The sequence below is a fragment of the Caretta caretta genome, chromosome 1 (genome assembly GCF_965140235.1).
Source record: "Caretta caretta isolate rCarCar2 chromosome 1, rCarCar1.hap1, whole genome shotgun sequence".
Classification (NCBI taxonomy): domain Eukaryota; kingdom Metazoa; phylum Chordata; order Testudines; family Cheloniidae; genus Caretta; species Caretta caretta.
In genome coordinates, this window is record NC_134206.1 from 259,719,374 (window position 1) to 259,747,007 (window position 27,634).

Consider the following 27,634-nt stretch of genomic DNA (forward strand, 5'->3'; position numbering starts at 1 on the left):
TGATACCCCAAATTACAAATTTCTTTTTCCCTCTCCCCACCCCATAGAGAAGCCCTCAGAACTATTTCCCATTTAAAGATACACGCACCGGTTTAAAAAAAAAAAAAAGAAAAGTCTACAAACAGATCTTGCCTCTTACGGTGCATACCCTTCCTACATCCCCACTCAGCACTATCACACTGCCTCAGAGATGAATCAGGAGAGCACGAACTGGAAAGCAACAAAATGGCTTTATGGACTTACAGACCCCCCCCCCCGGCACGGGGAAGTGGCTTTTACAGCATTCCCACCCCCCAGGAGCAATGGAATGAACTTCCAAAACCCACACCACCACCAAGCGCTGCCACTGAACCAGCCGTATGGATCGGAGCACCACAGTGTTGCTCTCCATCCCCAGCCAACGAAGCTCAAGCATCCCATCCCCAAGACCAAAGGGCATCCCCCCCAAGATAAGAGAGGGAAGGGAAGTGCACTGACCCACCACAGCGGCACTCAGGCTTCAGGCCAACAGCTGGCACCAGAGTCTCAGGGCACCAGCAACCGGGCATTGGGGAGAGCACTCACCTAAGCAAACACTGGTCCGGGGGCATCTTCTCCTCACTTCCCAAGGTGATCAAATGGCACGCTCGTCTGGGAAAGAGCAAGAGAGTATGAGTGGACACAGGAGGCAGAACCAGAGACAGGGTTGGGGAGAAAGCAGGAGACAAACATTCCCCTACCTCGATGTGTTTGTTGGTTCCCGCCTCCCTCGAAACCATTATTGCCCAGGAGCCAGCCTGAAGGACACTTGCTCCAAGGGAATCCTGAAAGCTGGGCTAGGAAGATTTCATCAAGTACTAGGCTCTGGAACCACAGGGGGCAAGGCAGGGGCCTTACATAACAGGGTCCTTCTTGTGGGAGTAGGACAACCCCTTAGTGGCTGAAATCCAGCTCAACAGTTCAGCCAGCAGCTCCCGTGGCCCCTTTTGGGTCACCAGAACTGCAAGTGATCTGGGGCACGGTGTGGACAGACCGAAGCCATGTGCAACAGGCAGGGACTCACCTGTGACGCTGAAATCCGTGACACCTCTTGCCGCCCTGTGAGGTCGGAGGAAGAGACGTTGGCAGGAGCTCCCCTGTGTAACCTCATGCTGACCTTCCGCTCCCTGTCCACCCGTGAGATCGCCCTGGGGGACGTGTTTCCTGTCAGAGGGAAAGAAGTAGAAAATAAGAGAAATGCGTTCAGCACCCTCAGCTTCCAGTCGCTCCCAACACACCCTGGGTTCGCATGCGCCTTGGCTCCCTGCCCCACTCACCGGACTGTTGGATTCGGGCAGCGGGCGTGGAGGCCATGGGCTCGGCAACGTTGCGAAGGCGGTTGGCTGTGGCTCCAGCAGGGGGGCCGGGTGGCAGCGCCCGTGTGGCGGAACCCCGGAGTTGCCCCATCCTCTCTTCTCGCTCATGCTCTCGCCGCTCCCGATCCATGTCCTCAGGATTTCGGGCTGCTCCCTGAAAGACAGATACCGCCCCCCCCCCACCGCAACAAGCTCAGCCTTCAGGGCAAGTCGGAAAACCCTGTGCCCACCCATGCCAAGAAACAGGCCTGGCCTAGGGACTAGCCAAAGAAACAGAGGGGATCCCATCTCTCTAGAACCTTCCATCCCATGGGGAGGAAGCTTCTATCTCCTCCTTAAGGAAGCGAGCGAGGGGGAGATGCGTGTTACTGTTTAGACTGCAGTAGCAGCTACAAGGTGCTAGGTCAGAGGTGGGCAAACTTCAGCCTGCGGGCCGCATCTGGCCTGCCAGCTGTTTTAAGCCAGTCCTCGAGCTCCTGCTGGGGAGGGGGTTCTGGGGCCTGCCCAGCTCCAGTGCTCAAGCCAGGGCGCAAGGTCAGGGGCCGCTCCACACAGCTCCTGGAAGCTGTAGCATGGCCCCCATCCGGCTCCTATGCACTCCAATGGCTCCACTCCAGCGGGAGCTGCAGGGGCGGTGCCTGCGGATGGGACAGTGTGCAGAACCACCTGGCCACGCCTCCGCATAGGAGTCGGAGAAAGGACATGCCACTGCTTCTGGGAGCCACTTGAGGTAAGCGCTGCCCAGAGCCTGCACCACTGAGACTTTCCCCATACCCCAACCCCCTGCCCCAGCCCTGATCCTCCTCCCACTCTCCGAACCCCTTGATCCCAGCCCGGAACACCCTCCTGCACCAAAAACCCCTCAACCCCAGCCCCACCCCAGAGCCTGCACCCCAACCCCCTGCTCCAGCCCCAATCCCCCTCCCACCTGCCGAACCCATCAGTCCCAGTCCAGAGCACCCCCCTACACCCCAAACTCTTCATCCTCAGCCCCACTCCAGAGGCCGCACCCCCAGCCGGAGCCCCCACTCCCCCTCCCCAGCCTGGAGCCCCCTCCCATACCCTGAGCTCCTCATTTCTGGCCCCACCCCAGAGCCTGCACCCCCAGCCAGAGCCCTCACCCCATCCTGCACCCCAACCCCAATTTTGTGAGCATTCATGGCCCACCGTACAATTTCTATTCCCAGATGTGGCCCTTGGGCCAAAAGTTTGCCCACCCCTCTGCTAGGTACTTGCCAAACACAGACAGAGCCTGAGTCCCAGCCCCGAAGAACGTACAAGGCTGCAATGGGAGTGTCAGACCTGATGCCCCAGGGATAGCAGTAGTGATTCCCAATTAATGCTGCTGAGCGCCCCTCCTGCTACCCAGGCTGCACGCCTGTCCCACTTACTGCTCACTAGGGACGAGCACCTGATGTGCTCTCAGCGAGCGCCGTCAGCTTCTGCCCCCTGCCCTCCCCAGGGAGTACCATGCCCCTCGCAAAGGCCTGTGCCACTCACAAATTTGAGCATGTTCCAGTCGAAGACATAGTCGTAGGAGAAGCCCTGGCGGTGGAAGAGGTTACGGAAGAGCTGCCGCAGGTACGAGTAGTCAGGTTTGTCATCAAACCGCAGTGAGCGGCAAAAATTGAGGTAGGTGGAGAACTCAGCTGGAGAGAGAGAGAGAGAGAATGACTGATTGTTAAACAACTCCACCCTGACGAGGCACCTCCATTCCCCCACTCTGCTCTCCCTGCAGCAAGCCTCAGGTACAGCCACAGGACTAGGGCCACCCCCCAAAAGCATTGTTTCAGACCAGAGGGGCATCAGTGCAGAGCCACACAATATGCACCTTCTCCGCTAAGGAACGCTCTGCTTTGGCCATGGAGGACAGCCAACCAATCCTTCAGGGGGAAATCCTTGCTCGCCTCCCCTCTTTGGCTGCTTTTCAAGCCAGAGGTAGCATGCAGGTTGTATGGGATCCCCAGAGGGGAGAACAAAATAGGCAGAACGGAAATTTGGGAAGCAGGTCCCATGTGGGGAAAAAGTGGCCACAGCAGTCCAGAGCAGCACGGGCTGCACACTGGCATCAGTATCCCCCACAGATCCAAACACCTCAGTGTCACTAGACATCAACAGCATGAGCCCCGAACCTTCTTCTCATCGCAGCCTGCCTCTAAACTGGGCCACCTCAAAAATACCAAGACCACCCAAACCCAGCTCCCTAGGGATTTCTGTGCCAGGACTGCAGTGCCACAGTTCTCTCATCCCTTCTAATTGTTACCATTAGCAATGCGCCGGGTTCCTTCCCCGCCACCCCCTGTACTGCAGTGACATGTGCCAGGCCTCCCGCTGCTATAGGGGGTCAGATTCTGTAGGGTTCCAGCAGGAGATGGGGAGCATACATGCACAGGTGTATTATGAAGGTACCCATCAGGAGCGCACAGCACTTACAAGGGTACCCTTTGCAGAGCACCTCAATGGGTGTTGACATCTTCTTCTCACTGATACGCTCATACTTTTGGCGCTTGGTGGCAGCCTTGAGGCCCTGCCAGGGCAGCGAACCCAGGTTGAAGTACATGAGCACGTAGCCCAAGCTCTCCAGGTCATCACGGCGACTTTGTTCTGAAGGAGGAGGAGGAGAAGGAGAAGAGAGTTACACATGGGCAGGGAAGTGAGATGTGCCTGGAGTTGCTTAATTAGTCCCTGTGGTCAGAGGCAAGTAATAGGAAACAACAGACCACCTCCTTTTCGCTTCCAATACACAACCAATTGCCCACCTGCTTCAGGCTCAATTTTCTGTGGAAAGTTTAACCAAAATGGTTCAGTCACTTCAGAGAAGGAGCTTAGGGCAAACCACCACATTATGTATTTTTTTAAAACAAGAGCAAAACCACCTTCCAAGCACTTTTTCTGAGAAGCCTCCATAATTCAGAGCAGGGACCTGAAATTTGGTATTGGCGGGGGAGGTTCACCCTGGTGTCAAGGATGTGCCTCTTGCCATCCCATGACAATTTGCCCAAGTTTTCCATGTTATAAGCCTCTGAATAACTGCAGTTCACACATTCTCAGTAGAGACCTGGTAGAGTTTGGCAGCTAAATTCTCAGAAGATTCTCTGCACTGAGCAGGTTCCTAACCCTGGGCTGCTGGAGTGGAACAGGACTTTCCCTTCGATGGCTCCTCTCGGCAGCTGGGGACCACTGTGGCATCAGGCACAGGAACTGAAAGTGGGGAGACCACCTCTCCTAGGCTCTCGATGCCTGGCTGTCAGCAGCGAGAGCAATGAGGAAGAGAAGGCAAAAGTGGGCCAACTAGAACGTGGCGAGGTGAGGAATGGAGGGGTGGGTGGAGAGGGACACAGGGAACAGAGTCAGGCTAGGAACAGAAGGGTCTGTAATCACTGACGCACACGCCCCCACAGTACCCGCAACAGAACCCTGGAACCCTCAGACTCTACATTTCTCTGCTGTTGGGAAGTAGCTGTGAAACTCACTGGCAGGGTGTCTCTCATCCCCCACTAGTGGGTGGTCCGCACAGAGGATAAGAACCTACTACTGCTACCATTTACTCTGAGAGTTCAAGTGGTGGAGGTCCGGGTTGTGGATCTAAACCCTGCTGATGAGCCAAGCTGGGTGTCAATATGGTAACATGGATGGAATTCCTGGTTTTTCAATTTGTTTAAAACAAAACACCATGTTAAAAAAGATCTAAAATAGAAGAACATTAAGGTTGCAAAATCAAGCTCTCAGGCATTAAGAAATATCAGAATTAAGGTTGCCTGTACAACTTTAATTTGGTCCTCTTTGAGTATGCCTTAGCAGACCATCTTTAATGACATGATCACATACTGCTTTTTGCACAGGGCCCCTGCCCAATTCAATGTTTATTTTTGATCCTCTACATTTAACATGCAGCCCAGGCCTTACTGGCTTACTTACACAGCATTCAAACCTTACAAAGTTATTTGTTTCCTTATATGCATTTCTATGGTGTTCTCTCCATGGTATCTGAGTATTTCGCAAACATAAATGCATTTATCTTCAAAAACACTCCTGAGAGATTAGATGGTATTATGCCTATTTTTGTGTGTGTGGGAAACTGAGGCGGAGAAAGAGTAAGGCCCAAAACTTTTTCAGAGTACTTCATGCCTTATATGTTCAAAACACAGCTCCCATTGATTTGCAGGAGTGCAGAGTGCTCACAGCTACAAGTGAAATCAGGCCTCAGCTATCTTTGGTTGGGCACTCAGAAAATGAGAAACACACAATACGTGACCACCTGTGAAAAATTTGGTTTAACAATCACTTGCCCAGTATTTCATAGAAACTGTGGGTCAGAGGCAGAACTAATTTTCCCAGGGTGGCATTCAACTGTCTAGCACATGATTCCATCCTCTCTTCCTGAAATCCCCAGCTTAGTTCACTGCACGCCTTCCAACTTCAGCAACAAATTAAGCAGGTGAACTACTGACCAAGCCTCCTTCCCTACAATTCTGATTCCTCCTCAGAACAGATCTATCCTGTGCACTGAGGGGGGCGGTGGTGTCCTCAGGAAAAACTATAATACAGTCTCTAATTATACGATCATATACTAATGCGGACATACCAAGGACTGAATTAAGGTTGCACAGGTAATCTTAATACCGGAAATTCTCAACTTTTGAGTGCCTGACTTTGCAACTTTCACATTAAGAGAAAAAAACAACAACAACAAAGCTACATTATTTTTAAATTGGCCATGTGAAGTGAGGCCCACGCACCGCTTGATGGCATTTAACTTTTGTTCAGATGCAGCGTTCAAGTCCAAAATTTCAGGGAATGTTCTAAGCATCACTGGATGCAATCTTGTTGGTTTTGGTGTGTGTAAAAATCAAAAAAAACCCAAAAGGGAGAAATGGAGGACACATGGAGACCACTGTTCCCTCTAAGCTGTGCGTGCGCACACACAGATCATAGAATATCAGGGTTGGAAGGGACCTCAGGAGGTCATCTAGTCCAACCCCCTGCTCAAAGCAGGGCCAATCCCCAATTTTTGCCCTGATCCCTAAATGGCCCCCTCAAGGATTGAACTCACCACCCTGGGTATAGCAGGCCAATGCTCAAACCACTGAGCTATCCCTCCCCCAAATCCTTAACCCAGTGCACACGGTGAAACACCGCATGCACAAAAATCTGCACAGAAGAAATTTTTTGCACACACAGCCTGTCAGAAATTAGAGGGAACATTGATGGAGACCCTGGCACATGGTTAGAAGAGCCAGCAGCTTCAACCACCTCTGAAAAGGTCTATAGCTCCAACAGATTGATGGCTGCCATTAAAACATCTTCCAGGATATTGGTACCTCCTCCCACCAACGCACAGTCTTGGCTATGCCCGTACAATTTAAAATGTTGACCTCCTGAATTACTTAAATAGTAATGGGGAGGAAATAAATGAGGGTTCACAGAGCCCCTGGCATGGGGGCAGAGAATGGAATATATAAAACCCTGGCATAAGAAGAAGGGGCAGGGAGTCTATATAGGAGGATGGGAGAGAGTGGTAAGGAGCCCCCGGTGAGTGCAATGAGCTAGGCCTTTCAAAGCAAGGAAGTGTGCAAACCTCTAGTATCTATTATACCAATGCATCCTCTGCCCCCTTAACCCTGCCCTGAAGGGGCACCATGATTAGGAGAAGTGGACGGAGGGCAATATGAAAAAAAGTCTGATTTGTCTTTAAAACACAGTTTAATTTAATTTGGATCCATAAACACTAAAACCACCGTAATCATAATGGTGGGATTATTTTTTGCGTGGTGTCACCAGAGGGCAGAAGAACAAATTTTCAGTTATGAAGAACAATGGGGAAGTGACCATTAATCCTTAAAAGTACACCTGTATCACTTTAAAGCCTGTGCACAACATTTTGGTGAGTTTTAATTCCATGGGAAGTTTGAAGAGGCTGACAGGGCAGCCCTAAGGTTGTTTTGGTGCCCTGACCGCATTTCAGTAACTTAACATGTTTAGATTTCTTTTAAGTGTAACTTAACTGTGAGCTTCCTGGGTTTATAACTCTTGGTTGTGGGATAATTACAACAGCCCTATAATGTATATCACCCTAAACTGACAAGTACTCTCAACGTTAACAGTTTCTGCCTGGGAATATATATTAAAAGAACAAATAAAATATAAATAAGATTGAACAGTACATCAATCTGACAATATAAGACAGCTTCAACCTTCGCAATATCCTCATTCATCCTAGCCAACTGAGGACACGGGGGGAGGGATAGCTCAGTGGTTTGAGCATTGGCCTGCTAAACCCAGGGTTGTGAGTTCAATCCTTGAGGGGGCCATTTAGGGAACTGGGGCAAAAATTGGGGCTTGGTCCTGCTTTGAGTAGGGGGTTGGACTAGATACCTCCTGAGGTCCCTTCCAACCCTGATAGTCTATGATTCTACACACACTCAGGAACATTTCTTAGCAGGCACACTTTTAGTGTTTACAATAGTCACTTCAGCCTCACAAGATTCCTGAGAGGTAGAAAAAAAATCACATCTCCGTTTTACAGGCAGGAAGCAGTGGAAGAGAAAGATTTACTCATGGTCTCAGAGGGAATCAGTGTCAGAGCTCGCATCATAACTCAGGAGTTCCTGGTTCCCAGTCCTGTGTTTAGCCTACTACATCACACTTCCTCTCTGTGTTTTACTCATCTTCAGCTCCTCAGTCTTCCCTTGGACACCTGGAACAGCATCCACACACTCTCCAACCTACTGATCCTCTTCCTCTCTACAAAATAACCTCTTCCCCACACCTCCAGAAAGCCCCCAAAGCCAATCTGTACCTTGGAATGAAATATTCTTTCCGTTCCCATTTCTAAGATTGCTATCCTACTTCCATGCCAATTCCCTCCCCCGCACAGACACAGGCTCCTAGTCACTCCTTCCCTCCCCGAGATGGTGCCCAGACAAAGGCTGGGTCAGGAATTGACAGCAGGGAGACCAAGTGCCTGAGCAAAGGGAGGCTATTTAGGACTTGCAGCAGATAAGATTCATGAGCTGACCTGCTTCCCTGCAGCCACAGAGGCTCCCCAATTCCCAGCACACTGCTACTCACCTGACCCTTCCAAAAGCTATGCTATTTCCATGCGTTTGTGACTGGGATAATCCTTGGGAAGGGAGCCAGACTCCCCCAACCCCTGTTCATTCCTCACCAAATTATGTTCTGATTACAAATTTGTATCAGATTTTGTGAACTCTGAGGTTGCACAGCCCAGAACTAGTGTCTTTAATAGTGCATGAAGCTGGAAATAGTGCCAGGGACAGAACCAGCAGAAAAACAGGGCCCAGTCTGATGTCATCTATAAAAGGAATTTAGGGTGGTGGCGGGGAGAGTTATTACTCTCATGCTTCCCATACTCACTATTCAGACAGAATATGCTAGGCCCCTTCTGTGTCTGTCTCCTGGGCACCCTGGGTGTCTATTTCAGACGTTACACGCTCTGACGGGCACAGGGGATTCTCATCCCCAGAGCATGTGAAAATTGATTGGAATGTATGAGCCAAGGGCCACATAGTCAAACGACTCCCCTGGTAACCGTGGAAAACCTCCCAGATCTCGCCACCCACGTTTTCACCCCTAGTCTCTGGGAAGGGAAGGAAAAAAAAAAAAAAAAGCACTCCATACACTGGAATGTATGATCCTTAGCTTGCAGAGTCAAATATAAGGCTCTCATTTGATTGCTATCCCACTCAAGGGTTCCTCCCTTGCCTCTCAACTACATGAAGGCAATGGTAAGACCAAGTATTTAGTAACCGAAACAGTCAAATTTCAGAGTGAACCCCTGTCAATACTGTTAACTCAGAAACATATGTCAGTTGTCCAGTGGAGAGGTCTCATGGACTGGGCACAGCACTGGGAGCCAGGAAGTGCAGAGTTTTGATTGTTGTTCTGACACCAACTTCCCAGGCAGCCTTGGGCATGTCACTTACCCTCTCTGCAACTCCACTTGTAAAATGGACAGTGATTCTGGGAGTTGTTGCAAGGATTAATGTTTTCAGCTTCAACATTTTGTGCAGAGTGCTGTGTGAGAGTTACAAGTTTATAGCATATGCAATCTGCCCTTTGAAGAGCAAACAAGATCTAAACATTCAGCAGGATAGGCAAGCCAGACTCAAGAATCAAAGGCTAAAGATTTAAGACCATGGTGGAAAATTAAATAAGCAAAACAGACATATTAGTCCCACATTCACTCAAGTCTGACAGAGCAGCCCAAAAACCCAGTCCCTGACAGACACAGTAGGTGAAGCACACATGAAGTAATCCCAGTGTGGCAGTTACCCTGGTTGTGGGAACCCTGAGTAAGCAGCACACTGAAATTATATCACACACACGCGCACACACACGTGGCCAAAATATGGTCCATAGGGTTCTACCAGGCTGGCTATATTTTTAATATGGAGCGGAAGCCAGGAGAGACCTTCATACTCCCAGCTATGGCAATGCTCTCTGTTTTGATACATAGCCTTCAAAGGCTGCAGCTACATATTATTAAAGATGAAAGCAATCAGAACCTCCTCTATTTCTGCAGAATAGGTCCAGACTCTATGGCTTCTAGAAAATCAGTGCCAGTGGAGAGGGGAAAGCTTTCCCCGATGACTTTGGGGGCCCAAGCCTTCAGTTTCTGGAGGATTTAAGTTCTTAGCTCATAAAAAACTGGAGAAAACCTTCCAAATGTGAATCAAATGTAGCCAACAGCTGCCTTCCCGAGCCTGCGGACAGATCATAGAATCATAGAATCATAGAATATAAGGGTTGGAAGGGACCCCAGAAGGTCATCTAGTCCAACCCCCTGCTCAAAGCAGGACCAATTCCCAGTTAAATCATCCCAGCCAGGGCTTTGTCAAGCCTGACCTTAAAAACCTCTAAGGAAGGAGATTCTACCACCTCCCTAGGTAACGCATTCCAGTGTTTCACCACCCTCATAGTGAAAAAGTTTTTCCTAATATCCAATCTAAACCTCCCCCACTGTAACTTGAGACCATTACTCCTCGTTCTGTCATCTGATACCATTGAGAACAGTCTAGAGCCATCCTCTTTGGAACCCCCTTTCAGGTAGTTGAAAACAGCTATCAAATCCCCCCTCATTCTTCTCTTCTGCAGGCTAAACAATCCCAGCTCCCTCAGCCTCTCCTCATAACTCATATGTTCCAGACCCCTAATCATTTTTGTTGCCCTTCGCTGGACTCTCTCCAATTTATCCACATCCTTCTTGAAGTGTGGGGCCCAAAACTGGACACAGTACTCCAGATGAGGCCTCACCAATGTCGAATAGAGGGGAACGATCACGTCCCTCGATCTGCTCGCTATGCCCCTACTTATACATCCCAAAATGCCATTGGCCTTCTTGGCAACAAGGGCACACTGCTGACTCATATCCAGCTTCTCGTCCACTGTCACCCCTAGGTCCTTTTCCACAGAACTGCTGCCTAGCCATTCGGTCCCTAGTCTGTAGCTGTGCATTGGGTTCTTCCGTCCTAAGTGCAGGACCCTGCACTTATCCTTATTGAACCTCATCAGATTTCTTTTGGCCCAATCCTCCAATTTGTCTAGGTCCCTCTGTATCCTATCCCTCCCCTCCAGCGTATCTACCACTCCTCCCAGTTTAGTATCATCCGCAAATTTGCTGAGAGTGCAATCCACACCATCCTCCAGATCATTTATGAAGATATTGAACAAAACCGGCCCCAGGACCGACCCTTGGGGCACACCACTTGATACCGGCTGCCAACTAGACATGGAGCCATTGATCACTACCCGTTGAGCCCGACAATCTAGCCAGCTTTCTACCCACCTTGTAGTGCATTCATCCAGCCCATACTTCCTTAACTTGCTGACAAGAATACTGTGGGAGACCGTGTCAAAAGCTTTGCTAAAGTCAAGAAACAATACATCCACTGCTTTCCCTTCATCCACAGAACCAGTAATCTCATCATAGAAGGCGATTAGATTAGTCAGGCATGACCTTCCCTTGGTGAATCCATGCTGGCTGTTCCTGATCACTTTCCTCTCATGCAAGTGCTTCAATGCTTCTGTTGCTCACAGCTTTGCCAAGCAGCAGCAGCAGCATAGTTAAACAAGAGTCTGATCATTTTTATTGGGTATTCAGAATTCCATGGGCAGCTGTGAAACTGTCAGAGAATCATGTCAATTTCACTCTGCTATTGACTGACAAAGTTATGCCTAAGGCTGCAAGTCTGTCATGGAGGTCACAGAAGTCACAGGTTCCATGACTTTCCGGGACCTCTGTGATTTCTGCATCAGCCAGTGCAGCCTGAGCAGCCCCCTGGGGCCAGCCGCACCAATCGCTGCTGGGAAGGTCTTGCGCCACCACGCCCCTCTACCACCACCACCAGCAGGAGTTTGGGCTGAAACAGGGGGTTGGGGGGGGGTGCGGAAAGGGGTGAGGGTGCTGGGCTGCGCTTACCTCAGCAGGTTCTCCCTGGAAGCGGCAACATCCCGTTGGCTCCTAGGTGGAGGCTCAGTGCGCTGTTTCTGCCCGCAGGTACTGCCCCCGCAGCTCCCACTGGCTGCAGTTCTTGGCCAATGGGAGCTGTTGAGCAAGTACTCGGGAGGGGGCAGTGCCTGGAGCCCCGGTGACCATGCCTCCGCTTAGGGGCTGCAGGGACATGCCGGGAGCCACATGGAGCTGGGTAGGGAGCCTGCCAGCCTTCCCAGCAGGGGCCCTGGGCTGCACAGCCCCCCCTCCCCTCCCCTCCACCAGCAGCAGCAGGGGTCCTGGGCCACCCATGTGTCGTTCCCCGCCCCCCCCAAGCACCCAAGTTTTAGTCAGGGGTATATAGTACAAGTCATGGACAGGTCACAGGCAGTGAATTTTTGTTTACTGCCTGTGACCTGTCCATGACTTTTACTAAAAAATACCCGTGACTAAAACACAGCCTTAATTATGAGCAACTGAAATCTAGGGATTAGGAAGGAAACCACTATGCAACCTTCACTATGGCACCTGCTGCCCCTCCACGATATTGCAACCTACAGCACATGGCACACACAAAAAGACATGCAGAATCCCCACAGACATGGGCACATGCCACAGCAGGCTCACCAATTCCCAAGTGGGTGTTGATGGAGGCGTAGCGGGCCGTGCCAGTCAGGTTCTTGTTTTCCCGGTAGGGGATGTGCTGGTGGGTCCGGGCGTCTCGGTACTTCTTGGCCAGGCCAAAGTCGATTATGTACACAAGGTTGCCCTTTTTGCCAAGCCCCATGAGGAAATTGTCTGGCTTCACATCCCGGTGGATAAAGTTCTTGGAATGAATGTACTCTATACGGCTGATCTGGAGCGGGAGGGTGAACACAGCAGGAGAAGTGGGAAAGAAGCTTGTTATGATTGTATGAGTTACAACCCTCACCCTTAAAAGAGAGCATGGTCAGATGGGCCTGGCAAGTATCAGCCATGGGAGTGGGCTTGAACTGCTAGCTTTCTGGTGCTCTGCAATGAGGGTCACTGCCCAAGAAAGGACTCTTCTCCCCAACTCCTGGGAACTGAAAAGCAGCTGAATTTGGAAACATCCATTCCCACCAACGCTCCCCCCCTTCCTCAGAGGGGAAGTTGCCATTAACACTCCAGGGAGGGAAGGGAAGAGAGTTTGGCAGGAATATTAAGCTTCAGGGCATTGAGCCAATCTTTAACTATTCAAGACCAGGATGAGACTTAACTGGATGGGGAGGGGCATAGATTATCCTACATCTGCCTATTTGAGGGTCTTAACCTTCCTCTGGGACTTCTGGTGCCGACCACTGCCAGAGGCAGGATACTCAGCTAGATGGACCTCAGGTTTGATCCAGTCTGGCAACTCCTATGAGTGGGTGGCCTGGTTCTCCATCCTCTTCAAGAGCAAACACCCTGGAAGCCACTTGAGCTCCCTCTCCATCTTCACTCAGACAAATAGCCCGGGGGTACAGCAGCTCAGAACTGCTACTGAGTGGAGTGGGCAGGAAAAGCCAAAAGTAAGGTATGGGGATGGAGCTGAGGTGCTGACACCTTTGGAAGAAACTCACCATCTGGTCTGCCAGGAGCAGAACAGTCTTGAGACTGAACTTGCGGGAGCAGAAATTGAAGAGATCCTCCAGGCTGGGTCCCAGGAGTTCCATCACCATCACATTATAGTCACCCTCTGCCCCACACCATTTAATGGAGGGAATACCCACTGCGGAAAGAGAGACCAACCCCATGAATAAGAGGTAGACAAGAGACATCCACAGTGATTCCCCACCTCCCAGAGTATTCCTTGCTGAGAAGGGCATATCCAACACTGAAGTACCCAGCAATAATTTCTCTCCCTCCTCCCAAAAATACCCTAGAACAATTTCTGCTTTTACTTTCTTTCTAATTCAGCTGTTTTTTGCTTTTCCAGCAATCGAATGTCTGCTAGTTTCTGTTCATGCTCAAGTTGCAGTTTATTTGCTGCCTTTTGCATTCTAATTTTTCTGCATCTTCTGTAGCCTCAGAAGGGTAAGGGCTGCGCTCCTGCCTCCTGATCACTGGCCATTAACAGATCTCTCAGTTCTTGATTTGTAGCTTTCTTTCTAAAGCTTATCCCCTTTTCTGAACACAAATCTTCCAGGGCTTTTTTTGGTAAGGCCCTCATATGCTCTTCGCTCACCCTTTGCAACTGCTCTTTAATAAACCAAACTCTCACTACCAAAATTCAAATTTGGATAGCGTGGGGTTCTGACCCAAAGTTTAATTGACCTGGTTCTGTGGATCCTTGCACGACTATGCTACTGTGATGGTGCTGCCTGTGGGAGCCAGCTGAGGTCACTCAACCAGGGTGAGCTGCAAACAGAACGGGGCAAACAAACTCCAAACACTGGTGGATATTCCAGTACTTAGATTTACCAAGTCAGCACAAAACAGCTTCTATTGTACCTCACTGGTTACTCAGAAGTCCAAATAATGCAGTTCCCTTAAAGTACCCAGCCTCAGACCTCCATCCAGACATGCATGTCAAACACTAGGCATGGCAACCTCGCTGATCTCACCTCCTCCCTGCATCATCTTGTAGAACTTGCTCTCGATGTGGAGCTGGGGATGCTTGGTTTTAACACATTCCAATTTGATGGCAACTTCTTCCCCAGTGGCAATATTGGCACCTGGCATAGGAAAAAAGGGCAAAAAGCTTAGAAACATGCTTGGAATTAAGTGAGACACCCATGATGAGCTTTATGCAAATTCTACGCTGCCACCACTGCAGAATTTGTCCTGGAATCTACTCTTTGACACAGAATTGTGTGCCACAGTTTAAACTTTCATTTTAAAAATCACAGAGTGTCTAGCTCTTATGTTTGCAAAGAAAATCTTGAGGTGACAAAATAAAAGGAAGTCAGTGCAGACAGCCTGGAACAGCAGTTCTGAAAAGTGCAAACTGCCTCACTGTATCAGCAGGTTAAGTCTACAGTGACAATGTGTAGGTCAACATGGTTAAAACAAAACAATCGACACTGAAATAGTTAAACATCCAACTAATGTGCATATCCCACAATTCCAAACCGCCTATCAGCCCAGGTGACCCCCCCACACTCCACAGTGTAATTATTGTTCACCAATACAATTTGGGATATGTCAAAGACTTTTTCATAAGTGTGAAGAAATAAAAGGAATGCAATAGCAAAATAAACCACACAGGGACTCCTATATTGAGGGTATTTCTATATTTCTGATGTAAATAATTTTTAAAAACGCTGTATTTTTGAATTGAGGCTAGCTGCCACAGAATACAGGAATCTTGCTGCGGAGTACACCGGGCCATCAGCTGAGATGGATTTTCTGTTGGCTGTGGGAGGAGGACTGAAGGGGAGAGGGAGGAGGGACATTCCACCCCTTCCACATATTAACAGAGGAGGGGTTCCATTTGTTTCCTGCCATCCTACAATGGCAAGAACTGAAAGATCTGTGCATAGGCCACAAGAATGACACCCCAGACCTCTCTCTAATCCCAACCCACCCCTGCACTGGAATTAGGGACTACTAAAATTTACACAAACTAACTGCCAGTTGCACAGGGGACTGGCAGTCAAAACCATTGATTATCACTACGAAAGGTTTTTTTTCCTCCTGCTGATAATAGCCCATCTTAATTGATTAGTCTTGTTACACTTGGTATGGCAACACCCATTTTTTCGTGTTCTCCGCGTATATACATCTTCCTACTGTATTTTCCATTGCATGCATCCGATGAAGTGGGTTTTAGCCCACAAAAGCTTATGCCCAAATAAATTTGTTAGTCTCTAAGGTGCCACAAGCACTCCTTGTTTGTTTGGTTTTGGGTTTTTTTGCTGATGCAGACTAACATGGCTTCTACTCTGAAATCAGAAGATGGAGTCAGAAGGAAAGGAATGGTAGGGGGAATTTATTCAGCCATAGGAATAGAAGAGACATGGACAAGATAGTATACTGAGTTGGGGCACAGCAAAAAACAACCCAAACAAACCTCTGGCCTTAAAGCTAGTCTTGGCAGATAAAATTAATTCTTGCCCTCCACTCCAGGCTTCAGAAAATACAAAGTCCCTGGTGAGGGACACAGAAAGAGCACCTTTTATCTATCCATCCACCCGTCGCCACCCCTCATCCGAAACTGGGACCAAGTAGGGAGAAAATGGTCGAGAGAAAAAAGCACCACTTGATTTCCTCTCCCATCCTAGATCCACAAGATAAAGCAAATGCCTCCAGAGTCCATTCCCTTTGGGGCAGTTGTGGAGAACACCAATTAGCTTGAGGCAGCCTGTTAGCAGAAAGGTGTCGCCGAGACACTACAGCATCAGGGCTGAGACAGACAAGTTGGTAGGAATTTGTGAGAGACACAAATGTCATTAGGGGCCAGGAGGGACAGATTTATGAAGAACAATTAAAAAGAGCTAAATACATATCTTGTCAGAGACAACTAAGCAGGGTGGGGAGGGAGAATGGGACATGACAACAGCCTGCAAATATTTGCAGACTGTAAACACCAAGGAGAGCGAGGAATTATTTCTGGTGCTCTGAGGGAGTGGAAATGGGATCAACAGGATGAAATTAAGAAATATTTGTACTCAATATCTGGGGTTGGGGGTGTCGGAGGAGAGGCCTTCTTGAGACTCATTCGGCCAAGGGTCATTTTTGGACACAGACAAATTCCATGTTTAAATTATGGTCTGTGAGCCAGGTGTAAATTTAGGACCACGTACTCCCTACACTTCACAATGGAACCCCTCCTACTAATTTCAGTGGGGAGTTTGCTCAAAGATCAAGGTTACAGCATAACTGTTGCATAGTCACTAAGGCCTTGTCTACCCTTCAGATACTGCAGCAGTGCATCTGTACCCCTGCAGTGCTTCAGTGAAGACATTACCTACACTGATGGGAGGGATCGTCCCATGGGGTAGGTGATCCACCTCCCTGAGAGGCAGTAGATAGGTCAACTCGAGAATTCTCCCATCAACCTAGCACTGTCTAGGGTGTTAGGTGGGTTTAGCTGCATTGCTCAGGGTGTGGAAGTTTCACACCGATGTAGTTATACCAACCTAATTTCCTAGTGTAGACCAGGCTTCAGCTTTTAATTAGTCATTGCTTGTTCAGTCACTTAAGGCTTGTCTACGCTACCAAGTTTTGTTGACAAATCTTATGTCGACACCCAAAAGTCGACAAAACAAAAATCGCCAAAGGGTGTTGACAGTTGCTCTCTCTGTTGACAGACCGTGTCCACATTGGGGACACCATCATCAACAGGGTGAGCAATGCTCTGTGGGTATGTATCCCACCGTGCGGTATTGTGGGAAGGAAGAGCTGATCGCTGCGCACCTTGGGAGGATTCTCTCCCAGTTCTCCCACAGCCCCCTCAGCTGCCAAGAGCAGCATCACAAGGAGCTCGGTGAGCTCTCCGTGCTGAGGAAAGGCAAAGCAGCACAGCAGCCATCTGCCTGCTGCTGTGTTCCTAGTGCCGGGCAGAACAGGAGCATGCCAATGATTTGCTCTTTGTCCGTCCCCCAAACCAAGCAGCACACAGATACTTCCCGCAGCTTTGAAAGGGGAGGGGCACATCCCAGCAGGGCAGCAGAGATCAAAACACTGAGCAGAGCAGTCAGGCATTGTGGGATACTGGCAGAAGCCAGCTCTGTGGACAAAACAATTAGCAGCGTCTACACTGGCTTTTTGTTGACAATAAAGGGAGGGGAAAAGATAAAAGTCTCTCGTAGGGGTGGAAGGTTTGTGTCGCCAAAGCCGGACGTTTTTCGCGACAAAAGCCTATTGGAGTGTGTATGCTCTTGCTGTTTTGTCGCCAAAAGGCAGTTTCTGGTGACAAAACTTGCCAGGGTAGACAAGCCCTGGCAGATTCATTATTACCCAATGGGAAAACACTTAAGGCTATTTCCAATTTGTCTCTCTCTGCCTTCACCTCAACTCTCTTCCTTTCATTCCTCTCCATTTCATTCCCTGCAGCAACTCCCTGTTCCCTCCCAACTCCACCCACTAACACAACGAACTATGAAAGTTAATGCTGACACTTAAAAAAAAAAAAAAAAACCATGACAGCTTAGATTCTGCAAAACCTGGACATGCCAGATAGGCAAACATCTCAAGAGGGCCATACCTGGCCTTCAGGCCCAATGTTTTCTAAAGACTGCTCCAGAGGTGTCAGTCTCCCATGGGAAGTAGAAGCAGCACCACTGCTTGGGGCATTTTAGAACTAGACAAAACACTGGAAAACGTGCAGCAGGGAATAATCCTTTACTGATCAGGATGACTGATTAAACGCTTTTCACTCAGAGCCCTGTACATCTTCATAGCACTCTGTAGGCATTGGCTGATAATCCTCACTGCTGAAGTAGATGCATATCCTTTCCCAGACACAGGCATGGAGAGGCTACATTACTGGCTCAATGCTAGAGAGGGAGTCAGCGACAGACTCAGGAGAAGAATTCAGGAGTTCCTGGCCCTTTGCTCCGTGCATTAACCATGCACCCTCTTTTACTATCTGATAGACTTGTGGAAGTTGCAGGCTGCTGACATCTCTGATTCTACTCCTTCCCCAGAGGTTGCTCCTAGTGTTTCAGACACAAATGCTATTTAGACTTCTAGCTTCAGCCATCAGAGAGATTTAGGAATTATCCACAATCCTACATAACATCCACCCCCAGTCTCGCTCAGCTGTAGGGGCTGTCTGAATTCAGAATTCATTTGTCTTGAGCTTTTTAAACTGGGTAGGGAGGGGGGAGACATCACCTGCAGAACAAGGAGACATTCTCCAGAAGGGGTCCTTTTAGAGAAGGAACAGATGTAAAGAACTAAGATACAACGCCCATTGAGGATGGTGTTTATTAGCTACATTCTTCCCTCTCCCCACATCCTTCCCCTTCCACCACCTTCTTTCTTGCCAGCTTAGGGAGGGAAGAAAGGATGGCCGCTGAACAGATGGGAGAAGTCAGCTAGGGCAAGAGAGAGTTAATAGGCTGGGAAACAAAGGGAACTCCCTCCATGCGAAGGAGGGGCATGCAACCAGGAACTGTCCAAGCACACACCACCAGTGTCCCAGCATGCTTTGCCTGCCAGTCAATCCTCAGCTCATACTCCTTTCTATGGTTCCTCTCTGAAGCAATCCAGTCCCTTCACCACCACAATCTCACTGCTGACTTGCGATAGCTCCTGTATTCCAGTCCTGGGCCCCCCAACCCCAGTTCTGCTAATGCATCTCACTTCTGACTCATACAATCAAAACCACTTCCTCACCAAGCCCATTAAAAAGCAAACTGCACGTTCTGCAGAAACGTTTACACACCCATTGAATTACAGAACCATGGAAAATAGTTAAGGCCCACTGGATTGTCTGGGCCATCTCCAGCCAATGTAGTGCTGTTCCCCACGTCCTCAAGATGGGGAAGGGGGCACCATCATTTGAAATCACTCAGTTTAAGATATATGTATGTGCAAGAGGAAAAAAATATTGCCCCTCTTCCAAAAAATGATCCATGAAGTGCATTTCCCACAGCACCATTGCTTAGGAGAAAACACACTGCTGCACGTGTGGTCAGGTGAAAGGGGAGAGGTCAGGAGTTTAGCTGTACAAACCCAGGCTCCTCATCTCACACCAAGACAAAGTTTATTTGTTTCACTTCATTCCCTCTATCTCCAGGCCACAAAAGAGAAATATTAGGCGAATCTAGTACAGCACTGACAGAGATATTCGTTCATGAGGGGAGGGCCTGGGTACACTACAGCATGCCTGATCCCAAGTGGAGGGATCACCTAGGCTCCAACACAGCCAGCTAACACTGCTTAGTGTTAAGCAACTTGATTGAGTGAAAAACAATTTAAAAACCATTCCCCTTTTGCCTATCAAGACAGGGCATCACAGCCTCCACTGCCTTGCCTAGCTGTTACCACTCAGGACAGAGATCTTGGAGTCATTGTTTTCAGTGAACTATCCACATCTGCTCAATGTGCAGCAGCAGTAAAAAAAAACAAAAAAAAAACACCTAACAAAACGTTAGGAACCATTAAGAAAGGGATAGATAATAAGACAAAGTATCATAATATCAATATTTCAATCCATGGTATGCCCACACCTTGAATACTGCATGCAGTTCTAGTCACCTTGTCTCAAAAAAGATATTAAAAATGGAAAAGGTTCAGAGAAGGGAAACAAAAACGATTAGGACTATGGAACAGCTTCCATATGTGGAGAGATTAAAAAGACCGAGACTGTCCATCTTGGAAGAGAGACACCTCAGGGGGTATTATAGAGGTCTATAAAATCATGAATGGTGTAGAGCAGTGGTGCTCAAACTGTGGGTTGGAACCCCAACGGGACCCATTTTAAGGGGTTCGCCAGGGCTGGTGTTAGACTTGCTGGGGTCCAGGGCCGAAGCCTGAGCCCCACTGCCTGGGGCCGAAGCCCATGGGCTTCAGCCCTGGGTGGCAGGGCTCAGGCTTCCGCTTCAGCCCTGGGCTGCGGGTCTCAGGTTACAGCCCTGAATCCCCAGGACCGAAGCCCTTGTGGTTTGGCTTTGGCCCCCTGGCCAGGGACAGCAGGGCTTGGGCGGGCTCAGGCTTCGGTCTCCCATTCTGGAGCGTGTAGTAATTTTTGTTGTCAGAAGGGGGTCGTGGCACAATGAAGTTTGAGAACCCAGGTGCAAAGAAAGTAAACAGGGAAGTGTTATTTATCCCTTTACATAACACGAGAACCAAGAGTCACCCAACAAAATGAATAGGCAGCACATTGAAAAAAACAAAACACAAAAAAAGGGAAGTACTTCACACAACACACAGTCAACTGTGTGTCAACTGTGGCTCTTGTTGCCGGGGATACTGCGAAGGCCAAAGTATAACGGGGCTCAAAAGAATTAGGTTAGTTCATGGAGGAAATAACCATCAATGGCTATTAGCCAAGATGGTCAGGGATGCAACCCCATGCTCTGGGTGTCCCTAAGCCTCTGACTGCCAGAAACGGGGATAGGACAAAAGTCACTCAATTGCCCTGTTCTGTTCATTCCCTCTGAAGCATCTGGCACTGGTGGAAGACAGGATACTGGGCTAGATGGACCATTGATCTGACCCAGTATGGCTGTTCTTATGTTAGTCACTTACGCCTTGCAAAGTGGGCGTGCAACAATTCCAGAATGTTTTACACTCACTTTGCACAGGTGCAGGTGACTACACGAACTCCAAGGGAGTGAAGGATCAGAACCATTATCTCTCTGTATCGCCATCTCCTCACCCACATACACACACGCTCCTGATCTACAGCAGGAAGTACTTACCTAACGCAAAGGGGAGGTTTAGATTGTGTAACATGCTTGAAGGCAAAAGGTATTATTGCCCCTTGTTCCCTGCTTCACTTGGTTACCAACACCGTCACCTGAGTTGGCAGCTAACTAGAGGACCACAAACAAATGACATACAGCCATATATTGAGGGGGAGGTAGTGTGCAGGGGGATACAGCAGGGAATCTTACTTTGCTTTTACCCATCATCTTTATTAGAGACCCGGGCAAAGGCAGTAAATAGCCATTCGTGACATTCACAAGACACTACACATGGAGGAGTTGCAAACACCCATGAGGACAGAGAAAATAATAAAAAGGGAACGGAAACATGGGCAGAATATAAAAACTGAGATTCATCTTGGAAAAAGAAGCTGAACACAATATTCAACAGGAGGAACGGAGGAGCAGTAAAGCTGAGAGTGATCCTGTGGCAATAGTGGACAGCAAGTTAGAGCGGAGTTTGCAATGTGATACAGTAGTGGTAGTGCGGGGGGAAGCCAAGGAGATCCAAGGAAGCCCTCTATGCAGAGGCATCACATTACAGAGCACTCATGAGGAGAGCCCTTTGCTCGACCACATCTAGAATACTGTACTGGTTTCTGGACATCTCAGCAGGTCAACAAAATGGAAGGAATTCACAGAACAGCAACAATACCGACAAGTGGCTAGGTGGACTGATTTATGAGGAAAGCTGGAAAGAGCTAAACATGTATTACCTGGCAACATGGCAATCAAGGGAGCGCATGATAATCACTTACAAAGTATCTGAAGGGTGTAAATATCAAGAGGGAGGGGAATTGTTTAGGGTGGTCTCTAGAGGGTCTATAACTCGAAGTAATGAGAGAAAAACTGAGCAAAGGGTAAATTATGGCAGTTCTGAAGAAGTTTTTTTTTTATCAGAGGGACTCTATTAAACTGTGGAATAGACTCGCAAACAAATCCCTATTGTTTGGGCCACTAAAAACGGAAGTGGACTGGGGGCAGCATAAGAGTTTGGGAGAAGAATAGACAAGACGTAAGCTAGTATTGGAGGGTCTCTCTTCTTCTTGGGACCCCTCCCCGCCTTCATCCCTGAGCGACAACAGCAGGAATCATAGCACCGCCTGGAGGCCTTCCTGGTGGCCCTGAACAGCTCTGTGCTCCGACACCCCAGCTGGCAACTGGAGTTATAAGTATCTTTCTACTCAACATGGAGCCAGCAAACCTCCACTAAAGAGATTTTACCAGATCAGTCTCTCTGTCCTGGTATAACAGACCATCCCTTCGCCAAACCACCGCTCCCACAACCAACAATCCCCACAGGTTAACAGACACAAGCTTGTGAGAGGAGAAGGGGATGGGGTGGGAGTCTGACAAACACGATCGATACAGCCCACTTCGTAGCCAGTCTGGCCAGAGACCCAGTTCCTTTCACCACTCCCTGGCCTGAACTGGCTCTTGGCACATCTCAGCATCCTCACTTAAGGAGACTGCCAGTAGCAGGGAAGGCCAGAGAAGCAGCCAGTATCCGCAGCATAATCCTTGAGGATCGCCCTCAGAATCCTTCCCCACACAAGCCAGCTTTGCCCCATTAGCAGGGAAGGAGCATCACAGAGTTTAGAAGATACATCTTGATGGCTAGACGGGCTAACAGAGAGACTCACCCAGGTAAATGTCTCCAAAGGAGCCACTGCCAATCTTTCGGCCCAGCCGATACTTGTTCCCCACTCGGAGCTCCATGGTTCAGTCGCACTGGGGAGGAAGCAAAGGAAATGCAGAGTCAGAGCAGAAACAGGAACTTAATCTGTACCCCACATGCAACTGCACAGGAGATCTGGAGCTTACTGGCAGGTCCCTTTCCCCAGGGCTGCAAGTTCTGCAGGGGGTCAGGCTTGGTGCCCTAGGGTTTAGTCTCCTGAATTGCCACGTAGGAAAACGGGGATCCATTTCCTGTCCCAGCCCATTGGCTGTCCAAGGCCAGCAGAGCCAGGAATGCTGCGGGGACAAGACCCAAACCCATTTACTTTAGCAATCTGCACAGCCATGTGGGAGAACCAGAGTGAATCCCTGCTCCATCATTTCTTCAGAGATGTGGGGGGGGGGGGAGGGAGGGAGGAGGGGGGAAGGGAACGACACTGGAGTGTTTAATGGTGTGGAGAGGTACCCCAGAGAAGCAGCATTAGCACCAGGACCAGCCTCACACATGGCAGCCTAAAGTAACCTGAACCTGGAAGAGTTCTGGTCTCCAGCATCAGAGACCAAGCTGGCTAGGTACGAATCCCATAGCAAGGAGTCCAAGCTGAGCAAGGAATGGGACCAGCACCCCTGTGGCAGGTGTACTTTGGAACGTACAGCTCTGAGAGACCGACCCACTATTACTAGCAAGTTGTTCCACAGGGGGCTGGGGAAGGAGGAAAATAAATAAATAAAGGAAACGTTCCATTAAAATGATGTCAATCTATGCATTACTTTCCTATTTTAGTGCACTTCAAGGACAGACTGCAGCCTCCATTGCCCTATTGGCTCCCTCTGTCTGCACTACAATACGCCACAGTGGGAGTCCTTTACTGCTCCCTCCTCCCCCTCACCACCTTGGCATGGTCTAGGAACACAAGGCTTTTACCTGCTACCTCTATAAATGCACAGCAGGACACCAGACTCAACCTAGTCACTTTCCTTATACTTCGCTCTGGGTGGAAGGCCCACAACCATGGCACTCATTCCCACCAGAGATCCAGCCTGAGCCTTACCACCTTTAGGGTGCACTGCAGGACCCATCTCTTTGCGCAGGCCTTCGCCAAATGGAGTTCTGGAGGCTCCCCGGCAATGTCACCCTGGATGGCCACCACCTCGAGCTTTCCCCTGTTCAAGTAATGTGGCTCTGTCTAAAGGAGGGGAGGAGAGAATGTGGCTCCTTTTAGAGGATTCTGCTGTACAGTTAGTTGACGTAATGCCATATTATTAGTGTACAGAACGCAAGACGCTGGGTGTATTGGGGATGGGCACCTTGGAAAGGGAGGGAATGAGTCAGATGTTCAGAACAAGGTAAGAGGAACTTTCCTTTGCTGGGGCACAATGCACAGGAAGTATCTTCGAGAGGGGAATGTCTCCTCTGGCGGAGACAAAAAATAATGCCAGTGACAGGGGTTCTCGGCACATGATAGACCCCAACCCAGAGTTGTTTCTCCCACCCCGGGAGAAGGGATTACAGGAAGAGTAATGGATGAGCTGCATTGACCCACAGGAAAAGTTGTCCCACCAAGGCATTCAGGGGGCTTCACAAATCCTGAGAGTGCAGCCACTAGAAACCACACACAAACACCAGGAGGTGGAGTCCTCTTACCTAATATTTACCTAGGTGCCTGGGCTTCTTTATGCTTAGAGACTACAAAGCCCCATTACTATTGAAAACTTCTGCTGAATGAGAAATAGGCACAGCCCTGGGAACAGACCTGCGAGGCAGGTCTGCCTGCGCAAGGGCACAACACCAGCCTCGGTTTTATCCACTGCCTGCTATTCTGAGACTACGACCACAGGTACATATACCTGACTCACCCTCCTGCTCCAGTATAGGAGCAAAGGCACAAACTGCACTAATGACACTGTGGCACGCTGAACCCAGCATCCACTGAGGCCGAGCTTGGCCAGGCCTGGTGCCACGAAGGGTTAGCGCTCTGCTCAGGTTCTGTTCCCAGCGCTGGTCAGCAGGCCCTACGAACACTGCAGAGGCTGGGCCCCATGTCTTAGCGTGTGGAGCACCACCTACTATGCAGGAGACCCAGGTTCCAGTCCCTGGCTCAGACACTGCCAGCTCACCAAAGGCTGTGCCCAGCGGTTTGTGCCCATGCTCGGTTGTGGTTCCTCACTTCCTTGGACAGACAGGGGCAAAGTTCAGGGTCTATTGCACACAAGTGTGCAACAACCCCCGTGCTGACTAAGGAACAGGGTCAACAGTCTCTAAAAGGGAATCCAAGAAGGAAGAATGGAGGCACCCACGGGGGCTTGGGGGAGGGAGGGTGTAGGGAGAGCAAAGAAGGATGGATATTTCCTCCTGTAAATGCATCCCTTCCCTCCCCCCCCCCCCCCCCACTGCAGCATGGGAAACAGAGTCTTACATGGAGGGTACACTGCAGATGGGTACACAGACGGTAGCAGGATGAACTCATGCCAAGGGCAAAAACATACACTCACCCCCTGGAACTGCTCCAGGGGTTAGAAGATTTACTAGCTCACCCCCACACGCCCTACAGTTTCCACTTTCTTTTGTAGTCTGGCCTCCAGATCTGTCATAAAAAGACACCTTTGCCCCTTTCCCTCTACCCTGCCAGCACTCTCCAATCAAAGCAATATTCCCAAGGTCCAGAGGACAACCATTTAGTTCTCCATTTAATTCACAGCCCCTTCCCCACGAAAACTTACGTGAATGTGTAGAACATATTAATATCCTCATTACACACATACACCTACAGCACACTATACAACCCTAGAAATACTATATTCCCCTCAGTGTTGCATACCCACAGATAGGTTCCAATCCCATTTATGTAATATAAATACACATGTACATCCACACACAGGACATTATGTAAACACATGATATGCACACACAAGCTGCAGACCCCTCCCCCCCCCCCCTTACATGTCAGCACAGGCTATCAGGAAGCACACAAACCATTTACAAATAAAACAGATAAATAAAAATGACACTACCCCCACCCCACCTGAACAGCTAGGAGACCCGAATGTACCCAGGGATACCACAGGCCAGAGAATATTAAACACACAGTGAGAGTTGACCGCTACATAATGGAGGCTGCTAGGCTGAATCTGGCATTAAGGGGAAACTGAGGGGGGGGGGGGAAGAAGAGAAGCTGGCTAGTACACAGATCATAAAGGCTTTACATAGCTTTTTCTTAAAAGGGAGGGGGGATAAGGAGAGAGGCAGAGAGAAAATAGAATTTAAATAGGAAAAAATGACATTTTTCTTTGCATACAAAATGTCAAATATAAATACAGGTCCCTCTGGCCCCTGGCCCCCTTTCACAGTTACAAAAAAAAAAAAGCAAGAGGGAGATGGAAGAAAACACAACAAATACAGGCATTAAAATAAAATAATAATAAAGGGAGAAAGAAATAAACAAGGTAGAAAAATTCCTTGTCATGGTTCTCCACAAGCAAAATACTAAATTAAGTCAGATTCTAACACTGGATTTTTTTTAAAGGCACCAGCCAATTAAAAATGATAAAGTAATATTTTCTATCCATTCCTAGCCATGTTCATTTCAGAAGGTGAAATAATTCCAGATAAACAGTTTCTCCCCCTTCCCTCCCCCACGAATCTTTTCAGTGCACAAAAGGAAATACTTATTTTCCCAGCTGATTCTCAGCACCATTCCCCCCTCCAACCTCAAAAACACACCCTGTTTGTCAGACATAATACTTTATAAATATACAATGCAGGGGCCACCACTGTAGTTTATGGCCACCCCTAAAATAAATAACACCCAGAAAAGCAAGAAGAAGAAGTATCAGTTACTCAGGGCAAAATGTTTTAAAATTATGGACAGATGTTATTAAGAGAAGTAGAAATGAGCAGATTTCCTTGCCCCCTTCCCCAAATACAACAGCCTAGTAACATACAAAGATCTAATCCCACCCCCCACACACAAAAAACCCCAACAAAAGAGAATAAATTAGAGCCACTTCAACACGCAGAGAGCAAAAAAAACCCTTCACAGCTCCGAAAGGGGGAGATCAGGTCCCCTAAAATGCCCTTGCAAAAGTGGGGAGCAGGGGGCTCTGTTGGGTGTCCCCCCTCGCTTTGTCTCCGTAAAAACGCTTTTGTCCTCCTTTCTTCCAGTTTGTCTTATTTGCCTGTGACACATTCCCCCAGCCCTGTCTCCCTCCCCTCCCCCAGCCTCCTCCTCCTCCTCTCTCAGCAAAAACAAAGAGCCAGAGGGGCTGCCTTTCCCCCCGGATTTGCACCCCAAGATAGATACAGATGCTGACAATATTTACCCTGTCTGGAAGGGGTCTGTGTCCGGCTGCTGCTCCGCTGGCTGTCAGGAAGGCAGGTGGCTGGGATGGGAAGGATGAAGGAGGATTGGGACAGGGTGTTCGCGGCTGTCCCCGGCTCCAAGCCCGGAGCTCCCTCCTTGTCGCTCTGCTCTGCCTGCTGAGCGCCTCCCTCCCTCTCGCCTGCCCCTTCAGCCTGTGTACGCTGAGTGCTCGCTTCTCTCATTGAGTTTCCATTGAGTCTCAGGGCCAAACCCACTGATGTCATCCTGCGAAGCTCGGGCCCGCCCTGTGAGATTTAAAGGGGCAACGCCGCGTTTTCCCGGCGGTGTCTGGGTTTCTGAGCCTCCTGCACGAAGTAACACGCGCACCGCCAACGCAAATAGACGAGAGCACACACACCCTACCGTAGACCCCAATGTGCAAACACAGCTGACGCGCACACTCAAATAAACACGCGCATCTTTCTACACACCAACATCCACAGTAGCACACATACACACCCAGATACATTTAACGCTTTTCAGCTACAG

General features: G+C 49.1%; 1 protein-coding gene across 3 annotated transcripts in view; it reads right to left on the reverse strand.

The window, feature by feature from the left end:
• CSNK1E (casein kinase 1 epsilon) overlaps window positions 1-27,315 on the reverse strand; it is a 28,769-nt gene extending 1,454 nt beyond the window's left edge. Inside the window, exons 1-12 of one of the 3 annotated variants that reach the window (XM_075124054.1) lie at window positions 27,105-27,315; window positions 23,837-23,971; window positions 22,932-23,081; window positions 22,751-22,838; window positions 14,352-14,462; window positions 13,368-13,516; window positions 12,415-12,643; window positions 3,768-3,938; window positions 2,835-2,983; window positions 1,296-1,488; window positions 1,043-1,182; window positions 565-630 (exon numbers count right to left, since the gene is read on the reverse strand). In XM_075124054.1, the coding sequence (XP_074980155.1) occupies window positions 598-630; window positions 1,043-1,182; window positions 1,296-1,488; window positions 2,835-2,983; window positions 3,768-3,938; window positions 12,415-12,643; window positions 13,368-13,516; window positions 14,352-14,462; window positions 22,751-22,826 (1,251 nt within the window). In that variant the 5' untranslated portion in view covers window positions 22,827-22,838; window positions 22,932-23,081; window positions 23,837-23,971; window positions 27,105-27,315 and the 3' untranslated portion in view covers window positions 565-597. The remainder of the gene's footprint in view (window positions 1-564; window positions 631-1,042; window positions 1,183-1,295; window positions 1,489-2,834; window positions 2,984-3,767; window positions 3,939-12,414; window positions 12,644-13,367; window positions 13,517-14,351; window positions 14,463-22,750; window positions 22,839-22,931; window positions 23,082-23,836; window positions 23,972-27,104) is intronic. The other 2 variants (XM_048834020.2, XM_048834011.2) reach the window with 2 other exon arrangements.
• Window positions 27,316-27,634: the final 319 nt, after the last annotated feature.